Here is an 11,438-nt window from a genome sequence, read left to right as displayed (position 1 = left end):
GCCTCTCCTGGGGTTCTGGGTCATATAGGCACCCTTGGGATGCTCCAGGGCTGGTCATGTGACAGAGTAACAGGGACCCTGCCTCGTAGGACCTCGCAGAAGATTCAGTGAGATGACACCCCAGCAACTAGGTAGACTCGTCTGCCTCATTGGGCCTGCCCTGTATGCCAGGCCCAGGGCCTGGTTCTCCCTTTCAAACCTGATGCCCTATGGAAATGGTACTAGCATCACGCCCCTGTTTTGCAGATAAGGAAAGAAGCTAAGGCTCAGAAAGCGCCTGTCTCTTGCTCCAGGTCACACCCCTGGTGGAGCCTGGCCAAGGCAGCCTACCACCACCCCACACCCAGCCGCCCCGTCACGGTCTTCACGGTGTTTGATCGCTTCCCCACCCCCAAAAGATGACCTAAATATTGGTGGCTGCTTCCTGGGGGCCCAGGCTCACGAGTGAGCGTGCAGCAGCTATACCCTGGCCAGGTCCCTGGGCCCAGGGCATCCGTTCGTGGCTAGGATCAGGTAGGAGGCCACTCATTTAATCCTAGGCCATTTCATTTAATCCTGGCAATAACACAATTGTCTGGTACTATTATTACCTATTCTATTTACATAAGAAGAGATGATAGACGCTCTGGTAACTTGGCTCTCTGTAGTGCGGGGGAATCGGAACCCAGCTGCCCTGGAAAGAATCGAAATTGCCCACCAGTCTCTAGGCCCCAGTGGCCCCTATCAGCGCATGATTCTCTGGCCCCTCACACTCTCGTCTCCCTCCCCACACTCTGGAAACCTCTTCCTTCTCTGAGTCTTCCATTCACTCCCACTGAACCATCCATCCATTCATTCTTTTACATCAAGCAGGAATGTCTAGCTACAAAGGCATCCAAGCCAGTTTGTACCCTGGGGGAGCTGAAAAGCCAAGGACCAATGGTAGTCATTTCTAGAATTGTCTACACTCCCATTTCAGTGGAGGTTGTGAATTCCCTTGGTGCACACACAGGACACTAAGGGGAGTTGTTTTCACCCATCCTACCCTCTCTGCCAGACAGGGGCTCCCAGAACCTCTGCCCAGAGGTGGACCAGGGGATCCCGAGGGCTCAGGTACCCAGGGCCTAGCCTGATCCTCCCACGGAGCTCTGGTCATCACCCAACCTGGCTCCATTCTACAGGTGAGGAAACTGAGGTCAGAGAGAGCCCGCAAGGCTTCTGGGAGGCCACTCCAGCCCTGCTCTGCAAGGCAAGCTTCTACTGCCAAGAAGATGTGACGATGAAGAGGGAGTGAATTGCTCATGGTCCTGTTTCCCACTGGCTCTTCCCCGGGGAAAGCCAAGGCCTCAAAAAGTGGGTTTGGGCTGGGAGGCCGGCAGAGGGAAGGGCGGTGGGCCGGGCCTACGAGGGCTAGAAGGAACAGGAGGGGACAGATTCCCAGCTTTCCCGGAAGCCAAGGAAGGGGAAGGTAAACGGAGCTGTCCTTGGCCAATGATCACTGGCTCACCGGGCCTCCAGGGCTCAGCAGGCCCCAGTGGCTTCCAGACCACGGCCAAGGCTTCGAGGTTCCAGGCTCACCGGTGTGCCTGTACCCGTGAGCCCGAGCTCGGGTGTGGACTAGGGAGCGTGGACCCGGGTGCCAGTGGCCGGCCGGTGTCCGGGATGCTGTTCGGCCTCCACGTGAACTTAGGCGCCTCTGGTGGGTTCTGCGTGTCTCCCTCTCGGGGGGACTCCCAGCCCCGCTCACAGCTAGGGGACTCAGAGGCCTTGCGGCCGCCGCAGACTCAAAGCTCCCCAAAGGAAGGCCGCGCGCGTTGCAAGGCAGCTGCTTCAATCCTAGCCCGAGCGGGTCGCGCTGGGGCCCCGGCGGGTGAGGACGGGGGTGCGCGTCCCCTTCGGGCCCGTTCTGCCTGCTCAGGATCCAGAAAGCAAGGGGTGGAGGGGATGCCAGCGCACAGCTCGGCCCGAGATCACGGAGCAAGTCAGTTCCCCGAGAACGGCGACGGGGAGGCTGGAGGACCCCAACGCCGGCGCCCAGCTGGGCGGTCCTGGTCAGCCGCGCCACTTTCCGTGGTTGCCAACTGGAAGCCCGCGGGGCAGTCGGCCCCCTCCCGTGTCTGTGGGGCCCTCGGCGTGCTGCAAAGTGAGGCCCGAGGTCCCCGGGGAGGACAGCGCGCCCTCCCAGCTCGCGCACCCCACCGCTTCCTCGGATGTCCCACAGCCCGACCCGTGCAGGACTCCTCTGCGAGTTGCAGCACGCGGTGTGGACGGCGCAGCCGGGCAGGGGATGCAGCCCGCGGGCCAGCGGAGGTGGCAGCTGTCCCGCCACGAACGACAGTCCCTCTCGGCGCCGCCGGCCGCCTAATTAGGGGCCGTTGCAGCTCCCCCGCTGCGGCCCTTCTCCGCCCGCGCCGCGCGCCCACCCGAGCCCGCTAATTGCTAAGGCCTTTCGGCACCGCCCGCCGCCCAGATGGGGGCGTCGGGGCCAGATGGGGTCCAGGCGCACAGGGGGAGCACTGAGAGCGTCACCTAAGGGGGCTGGGCGTGGTGCGGGCGGGCTGCAGCGCGGGAGCTCCGACGATCCCCGAGGCGGGCGGCTCAGCCAGAATCTGGGGACAGCCGTGGAGGGGGAGGTGGCGAGGGGGGCTTTGGGGTGGATGGGGCGACCTCCACGAGGTGGGCTCTGGAGCCAGACTCCCGGATTACAGCCGTGCCGCCTCCATTTACTGTCTCCTCCCCTCAGCGAGCCACTTACCCTCTCTGTGCCTCAGTTTCCTCACCTGTAAAATGGAATAATAGTAGCACCATCCTCAAAGGGTTACCGGGAGAACTGAATGAATTAATAACACACGCAAAGCTCTATACCAACTAGCCTTCAATAAATGTTGGTGCCTCCTTTTCCAGCCTCCTCCGTCTATTATTAGTATCCTGAACTCCCCGAGGTGCAGCCTCACGCTGCCTCCTTGCTCCCGGATCTGCCACACCTGTTCCTCTCTGCAGCGTCCCCTCCCCCCATTAACCCCAGCCACAAATGGATGCGGTCCTATAGCAACAACGCAGCCACAAGAGAGAGATGGGAAGTAGGGATGGGCGTGAGGGGTGATGCCCCTCTCTGCCCTGCCTAGGCTGGCCCGTTACTCTGACAGGGGCTGGAGGGCTTAGCCCCAGGGGTCTAGCCTATGGACTGTCTGCAGCCTCCAAGCCAAGGAGTGGCATGCCGACCCCTGCTGTTCCACAGGCACCCCTCCCCAGCCAGGGTGGGACTCAGTGCAGCAACAACTTACCCTGAGAACCGCCAGGCCTGATTCTGGCCTCTCTTACAGGTTTGCAGAGACAATGACTGAAGAGCATGTCACCAGCAAGGTCTTGAGACCTTTGGCGTAGGGCCCCTGTCAAAGACCCCCATAATCCTTACTGGTACTGTGAAGCATGTGTGTGGAGACCCAGACTTGGCCCAAAGTCCATACTAAAAGAAGGACTTAAAATGAGATGTGGGCATGTGTAGGGGGAATCTTTTGCTTTTGGTGAACTTCTAGGGGGCATCAAGGTGTTTACTTAGTAGAGGGAGTTCAGACAGATTGCTAGGTGGGTTCTGCCCTAAAGCGAGGCAGACAGACATCTCTCCAGCACTGAGAGTGTCTTGGGGGCTTTAAAATCCAATACCCTGGCCTCAGGGCTTTTCCCTGGTTTCAGTCTGGGAATGAGAAGGACGGGTCTTACTTGCTGGGCTGTCCCAACCCCAGACTGCATGAATGTCCCTGGTATAGTTCTTCCTACAGCCATCCTCTTGGAGTGCGACACCTTGGGTCTCAGCAACGTTCCCAACTGAGATGTGCTTTACGTGTGAGGCTTTGCTTTGCCCCTTGGCTTACTGCCTGTTCCTGGGATTCAGAGTTTCAGCTCTATGGGCGCTAGAGGTGCAGGACAACACCCAGGGGTTCCGGCGTGCTCTCCAACACAGAATCCAGGGAATAGTCATTTCTCTGTGTCTGCTGCCCAGTAAGGGAGTGAAGAGGTAGGACAGTGACCTGGGGGACAGAGGCCATGGAGGAGGCAGTGCCCCTCAACCTCAAGTCAGCGACTTTTTATGGTGGGGGATGGGTTGGAGAGACTCTCCAAGACCCTGGGGGCTGGTGACAGAAGTCTCTGGGCCCCGAGGCTGAGAGCTGAGGAATTGCGAGGGCCACGTGGGGCGTGGGGAAGCTGAGCTGTGGACCAGCGCACGAGAGAAGCTAATGCTGCCGGGAAGGGGGCCCTCCGTCCCAGTGCCCTGCGGACCGCGTCTCTCTCGGGACCGTTTAGCCACCGCCTTCTCCCCTCCCCTCGCTTTCACTGGGGGTTGTGGGTGCGCCTTGGAAGTCCGCGTGGTAGCCTAACATTCTTTCTCGCTCTGCTCCGAAGCCCAACCGCTGGCCTGAGTCCCCCACCCAGGCTGCCCCCAGTCTAAGGCCACTCTGCAAGGAGCCATCTGCCCCGGGCGGCCGTACGCGCTCCTGTGCGCCTGTGCGCGCCGACTCGGAGTCCGAGGACGCTGCGCTCTCCCAAGCGGTGGCCCAGATCCCTGGCTGGGCGCAAGGTGTAGGTGGGGGGCTCCGGGGAGGGCCCGGAGCCTGGCTGGATCCAGGCCCTCCTTCCTTAGAGGCCCAGGTCTAGCGAGACTGGCGGCTGGACGCGGGCCGAGAGCTTGGGTATGGGGATTGTGGGGAAAGACTTGATTTATTTTCTTTCAGCAACTGCCCCTCTCTGCATACACCACGCACGCCTGCACACACCAAGTCTTGAGGTGGGTGAAGGAAGCTGAGACTGCGGCGGAGCCCCACCCCCTACCCGCATCCCGCGGGGTCCCCTCTGTGTCTTCGGCTGGAGCAGGACCCAGTTTTGAATTCGTAACAAATTTCGTTTCAAATGGGATTTCGAAATAAAAGCTACTAGGTCCTGCCCTACTCTCTTCTTGGATTCGCGTGGTGCGGTTTGGGCCCCATCTCCTTTATTCCCCCCCTCCGCAGCCCCTTGGCCTCTTCCCAGCCTTCCGTCAAAAGCGAAGCCGGGTACGAGGCCTACAGCACCCATCCCTGGGCGCCCGCCGTTTAGGCCAGCAGCCCGATAGTACCTTCTGGAGGACCTGGAAGCACCTGTCCCCGAGCGAGGGCATGGAGCCACCCTCATTCCCGGGCAAGGGGAGTCCTCCTGAGGCTCAGGGGCGACCTCAAGAAATGGGGTTCCAACCGGGGAAACCTTCTCCGCCCTGGGTGCCCTAGGCGCAGGGACCTTCCACCGGTGGCCACCAAAGACGTCGTCGGCGAGAGGGCCCAGGGCCGCGGGACCAGTCCACTGCGTCCACACTCCGCTGCGTTCAAGGGTGCGCGTTCTTCCATAAGCCGGCGGGCTGAAAGATTGCAAAATGGTCTGTCCTCTTCCTTGATCGGGAAAGGCCGAAGCTTTTTAACTTTTACCCAGAATCTCTCTTAAGAGCCACGTCCTAAATTTGTATTGCAGTTTGGGATTGTGAGGAACCCAGTAGCGGCGACAAAACAGAGGTGGCCCTGGGGGAAGAGCACGAGGCCAAGGCGCGGCTCGCGACAGTCTCGCTCCCCGTGGGCAGTTCCCAGCACCTGACATATTGCAGTTCAAGGCCGGCGTGGGCGCCGGGGCAGGGTCGTGCACAGCGCAGGGAAAGGAGTGAAGGGTTAGCGGATCCCGCGCCAAACGCTCCCGCAGCGCTCTGCCGGGAACACCGTGGCGATGCCGGTCGCGGGGGTGGCCTCACGTGGCTGGTCCTCAGCTGAAGCCCCGAGCTGGATGCGGGTGGGCGACCACCTCTCAGCAGAGAGCAAATGGAATCGCGGCAGGGCAGGAGACCTGAGCTCCCGGACCCCCAGTCAAAGGCACGGGCCTCACTCCGGAGGCCCAAAGTTCCGCGAGCATGGAGGGGAATGTTCACTTTCAATTAACATAATCCTCAACCAAAGGGAAAAGGAGTTCCGGATTAGGCGTTAGAAAATGAAAATAAAAACAAGTGAGTTGTGAGAGGCACCCGGAGGATGTGCTCAGAACGTGTTTTAAAGAGAATGTAAGTGTGCTTGTTACGGGGGGAGGAAAATAGGCAAACAACCCTTTTATCTTTCTCCAGGGCAAAACCAGCAGAACGGTCCCCAAATCCGGCCCAAAGGGATGGAATCCTGCACCCCCTTCCCCAGGCGGCTCCCCGCACCTCCTCCCACCCACAAGGCTGGAAAACACCGGACTTCCTTTAAATTTTATTTAAAATCTCAACACTCGATCATTTATTTCATTTTTTTTGCAACCAAACAAGTAATAAATATTATTTAGCACTTTTTTCTTTTTACAAAAATAAAACAGATGATACACTCTCTGCAAGGGGCAGCGATCAGAGGCGGGGTGTTACGTGCAGACGCTGTGAAGCCCAGATTGCAACTCCGGTAGCGCCCAGGCGGTTTGCGGGAGACATGAAGCACGTGGAGGAGTTTGTCATTTGTGTTAAACTGGCAAAAAGAAACCAATATAGAAGAAACCCGGCTTAGACGGGGGGGGGGGGGGGGGGGGGGGGGGGGGGGTGAGGGGGTAGACTGGCACTCACGTGAGCAAACAGCTCCGCAGAACGCACTTACCTCATGATTGATATTTACACATCCAAGAAAGATAAAACTAAACAGCCAACAGAACTCCCCAAATAACCAAAACTACATTCACAGCAACATCCTTTGAGTTCTGTCAAACCCTCGGGTACCGAAATGACTGCTGCCAATCAGGTAAGACATCAAATCACTTTGTGCTCAGAGATGGAAAGAATGGGAAGGGAGGGAGATTCTATTTTAAAGTAACTAAAAAAAACACCCGCACCTAAAGTCGACAGTTTTAGGTTATTCCAATCCACAAGTGGTTCTATTCTGACCGTCTATAAAGCTTGCTCATACTGTTGAAAAAGGAACATCGACAGATTTATTAGAAAGCCACAAGCCCCCAAGCCAATAGGAGCGACAGGGAGGAACCGTAACAGTTCTGAGACAGCTGTGGGTTTATCCACATGTGGAGATTGGACACGACCGTAAGTGCTTCTGGTACCAAATACCGGCTTCTGACCAACTCGTACCCATGAGGGCGAGGCCCGGACAGCCGCTTCTGGAGTGTGGCTGGGAGTCTCCTTCCCGCCCAGAGAGGAGGCAGGAAAGGAAGTCTCCAATGCTCCCCTCCCTCCTTTCCTCCCCGGTATAACCAAGGGCTGCCCCGGCCGTGTGAGGCCAAGTTCTCAGGGAAACTACAGTTTTTAGAATCACCTCTTTTTCGGGGGAAGGGGGGTTTGGCGGAAGGGATGCACGTAGCTGTGCCTTCTTATAAAACGGTGTCTACCCGAGCAGCGCTGTTTAAAGCCAGAGGGGGTTGAACCAGGTCCCAGAGCAAATGCCCCTGTCACTCCCCACTGTGCAGTGCGCGCCTCCACTGCTTCGGTTCCTGGGTGCCACGTCCTCACCATTGCCCCCACCCCCAGCCCACGGTGCCGCGCTCTTCCTTGGAACTGAGCTCCCAGGCCCCAGCGCCGGCCGGTCCTTGCTTCCCCGCAGCCTCCGGCCCCCCCCCGCCCCCTCCCGCCCCGCTCGCCAGAACGCGCCTGCACCGGCCAAGCTCACTTGGCGTCGGAGGTGAGGCGCGGCAGACTGCCGGCGCCCATGGCCGACACGTGGTGGTGCGGGGGCGGCACCTGGCACATGCTGCAGGGGCAAGGCATGCCTCCCCAGTGCTGGAAGCCGCCGCCGCCCCCGCCGCTGCCGCCCGCGCCCCCCAGCGGGGCTGCCGCCGCCGCCGACGGAGACTTGAGCAGGCCGTGAGGGGGCCGAATGGAGCCGACCGACGACAGCCCGGAGCCGGGCAGGGAGGCGCTGGACACCGCGGCGGCGGCCGCAGCGGCGGCAGCGGCGGCGGCGGCGGGAGGCAAGATGGGGTGGTGCACCGCCGGGTGGTGCGCCGCGTGGGCGGCGGCCGCGGGGTGCGCGGTGGCGGCGGGCAGGGGCGCCGAGTGCGCCAGGCCGCCGCAGGCCGATGGGTGGAAGCCGGCGTGGTGGCCGCCGTAGATCTCGCTCACCAGTCGCTTCATCTCCTCCAGCGAGTTGGTGAGCATGAGAATGTAGTTGCGCGCCAGCAGCAGCGTGGCGATTTTGGAGAGCTTGCGCACCGACGGGCCGTGCGCGTACGGCATGACCTCGCGCAGCCCGTCCATGGCGATGTTGAGGTCGTGCATCCGCTTGCGCTCGCGGCTGTTGATCTTGAGCCGTAGCTGCTGCAGCTCGGGCTCAGTCATCTGTTTCTTGTCCTTCTTAGTGGACGACGCGGCCGCTGACGACGTGGACGACGAGGTGCTGGACGAGGATGACTTGAAGCCACCGCCGCCCAGCTTGTCCCCCGGGTGCGCGCCCGCCGCGCCCATGGCGCCGCGCAGCTCGGCGCTCCGCTCTGGCGGGCAGTCGCTGGGCGTGGACGAGGACACGGTGCCCCCCGTGAAGCCGCTGCCCCCACTGCTCTTGCTCCGGGCCGGCAGGAAAAGGTCATCGGGCTCTGGCGACGACGGGCGGCTAGACACCAGGCTGGCGTCCGAGTCCATGGCCCCGAGGGATAGTCGCAGCTTTCGCAGGGTCCTCCCTCCCTCGGTCCTCAAAGCTTCCACGGATGCCTACTGCGGAGAGGAGAAGAAACACGAGAGAGGTAGAGATCAGAATCGAGACTGAGATCGAGAGGCACTCGGTCAGTGAGACAGAAAAGCTGTTCCCGCCTGCACCGCAGCGCGGGGTCCGGGCGCGTGTGGCCGGTCGCTTCTGGTGCACCTCGCTGTCTCTGGCCTTCCTTCCTGCGGCATGCAGGTACGCTAAAGTCATCTCTCTTTCCCTCCCTGCTACCTGCCCCCCCCCCCGCTCTCATCCACAGGTGGTTTAATCCAGGGAGGATGGGGTGCCCCTCAGTGAGGGTGGCATTCCAGGGTTTTTATGCCTTTTATTAGGAATGCGGAGGCTGGATCTCCAGGGCTGGAATGAAAGAGTATCAAGTGAGGGCTTTTCTTTGGGAAGGTGGAGATCTAAACAGAGAAGTATTTATCTGGTTCATCAAACGCATCCACCTTATCTCCATCGACAGCGCGCAACAGACACACGCTCATAGGCCGGCACCCAGCGCCCGCGCCGGGCCCAGATTCCACGCGCTGCCTCCGGGGCCAGCCGGGGGCTCGCCAGCTGACCGGGACTTGGGCAGAAGAAGCTATTGTTGCCCCGACTTCTCGCTTTTTGGCGAAAGGTGTGCTGCGGTCAGTGTGGGAAGGGTCAGAGCAGCGAAGCCGCTCAGGAGAACAGGCGGGCAGGGGAGGGATCTGCGTCCCCTTTAACGGAGCTTCCCGGGTCGCAGCCGAAGTGAGGGGCGTCTGTCCCTGGGATGTAGGCTGGAGTTGCTGGGGGGCGGGGACACTTACTGTGGATGCAATTAGAGGAGCTCGTTCCCAAAAGCTGTAGCAGAGAACCGGGCCAAGGCGCTGATGTCGCGTCGGTCTATAATACGCATCCGCACCTTTCCCGGCTCGGAGGGTTTTTATAGCCCGGTGGCAGCGACGACGGCGGAGGTGGCCGCGGCGGGGGCGGGGAACAAAGTGCAGGTCCTGGAGGGGCCACCGCGCCAATGAGCTGGGCCGGCCCGGGGGGCTGGGAAGCTGATGTCATCGGGGCTAATTCCGCTCAATGAAACTCGCCGGGCCGGGCACACGCCTCCTCCCCGCTCACAGCCAATGGGCGCCCGCGGCCGGGAGATTCTTGGGGAGGGACTGGAGCAAGGACCCCGAGAGGGCGTGTGAGAGGCTAAGGGGGAGGAGGGGGCGGGCTCGCGGGGGAAGTGCAGAGGGCAGCGGTTGGGACCGAGGGAGAGAGGGAATATGGTCAAATTTCTATTAAAATACAGGAACACAAAGTCAGGCTGGGGGATGGGATGGGACGGGATGGGGGCTCTGTACACAAACTAACCTGATGCACAAGGCGTTCGGATCTTGGGGATTCGCGTGGATAACCCTGGCGACCCAGGAGCTGGGGCTGGAGTCTCCGCCCTTTCTCTCTCCCTCTCTCTCTCTCTCTCTCTCTCTCTCTCTCTCTCTCTGTATGTGTGTGTGTGTGTTCTTGCCACCTGTTCCCACCTCATGGGTTTCACCAACACGTGGGCATTTTGAGCCGCAAACGTACAAGATAACCAGGCACAAACCTCCTACTTTCCTCGCACTCTAAGCGCGCCTCTAAGAGGTGGCGGCTGCCGCAGCTCGGCCGGCGGCCAGTAGCGCCCCCAGCTGGGTGCAGGGCCTTGCGAGGAAGAAGAAGGGGAAGAAAAGAAGGGACCGACTCCAGAACGGTGTTTTGAAAAAAATCACACTCTTCATAAAGTTGACGGTGGTGTAGACACAGGGACGAGGTATTTCCGCATAGTAACCACGCTAACACAAGGGGAGAGTCGAGCTCAGAGTTAAGCATCCCCTCACAGCACGGGAACCAGGTGACGGTATTTTCTGCACTATCTTTGTGGTGGTCACCACGCCATGGGGTAGGGGGCAAAGCTGTTTTGTCTGTAAAAAGAAGTCTCAAGCCTGGGCAAAGACCTCTCCACACCGTGGGCCAGACAGAAAGATCCAACCGCTTGCGGCCGCGGTGGATCACGTTTTACCCATCGCAGCCTAGCTCCCAAACCCGGAAATCCTTGACCGTGAGGAATTCAACCCGATCTGGAGAAGCGCCTCATTGAGGTAGTTCCATGTGGTACTGACGCCTGCACCCATTTTACAGATGGGAAAATAAAGAGACTGTGTCTGTAGCAAGCCTACAGGGAAAAAAAAAAAAAAAAGCCAACCCTTTACAGCGCAGCCCCGCCTGTACTGCAGATGCGAGCATTGGTGGTTCCTTTATAGTAGAGGCGACCGCCGTCTCCCTAACCTTAGACATTTTCGCTAGTTGAATTTCTCACACCCGTACATTTCAAGTACAGAGGTTTGTTTCTCCAGATCCAGGACCCTAGCCTTTTATACTGCAGACACACAAACGCGCCTCAGCCCTCTCTCCCAGGGAGTGTTACCGGCCTCTGGTTACCTCCGTTATTTGGGAACTTTTAACTTGCATGTACGGCTTAAAAAAACAACAACAACAGGCAAACAAACTTAGCGAATAATTCGCCTTCAAGTAGGAAAGTTACAAAATAAACAAATACAAAAAGAAACCCATATTATTGCTCCCAGTTTCTGGATAAGTCTTCCAGCCCCGTCTCCACTAGAAAGCCAAGCGGGCTCTCCCCCATGCCCCAGCTCGTGCCTTCTGGGGAATTATTTTTCAACCCGCGCGTTTCCCAGCTGGCTCTGCAGCCATCCGTTAAATATGTATTTAAAACATGAAGAACTGAAGCGTGGAGATGTGTCGTCCAACGGTTACGGAGGATGA

At 59.4% G+C, this 11,438-nt stretch overlaps 1 protein-coding gene across 2 annotated transcripts; it reads right to left on the bottom strand.

Annotated features, from left to right (window-relative positions):
* Positions 1–6,916: 6,916 nt before the first annotated feature.
* On the bottom strand, positions 6,917–9,532 carry OLIG2 (oligodendrocyte transcription factor 2). 2 transcript variants are annotated; one of them, XM_036851001.1, is made up of 2 exons: positions 9,449–9,532; positions 6,917–8,662 (listed from the first exon to the last, which is right to left on the bottom strand). In XM_036851001.1, the coding sequence occupies exon 2, from the start codon at positions 8,591–8,593 to the stop codon at positions 7,622–7,624; it is 972 nt and encodes a 323-aa protein (XP_036706896.1). In that variant the 5' UTR covers positions 8,594–8,662; positions 9,449–9,532; the 3' UTR covers positions 6,917–7,621. The 2 variants fall into 2 exon arrangements, with proteins under 2 accessions (XP_036706896.1, XP_036706895.1); XM_036851000.1 differs by having other exon boundaries at positions 7,622–8,665; positions 9,449–9,508.
* Between the last annotated feature and the right edge of the window lie 1,906 nt (positions 9,533–11,438).

This window comes from Balaenoptera musculus, chromosome 4, assembly GCF_009873245.2.
Source record: "Balaenoptera musculus isolate JJ_BM4_2016_0621 chromosome 4, mBalMus1.pri.v3, whole genome shotgun sequence".
Classification (NCBI taxonomy): domain Eukaryota; kingdom Metazoa; phylum Chordata; class Mammalia; order Artiodactyla; family Balaenopteridae; genus Balaenoptera; species Balaenoptera musculus.
Note: the sequence above shows the minus strand (reverse complement) of the source record. Positions and strands in the feature narration are given on the sequence as shown.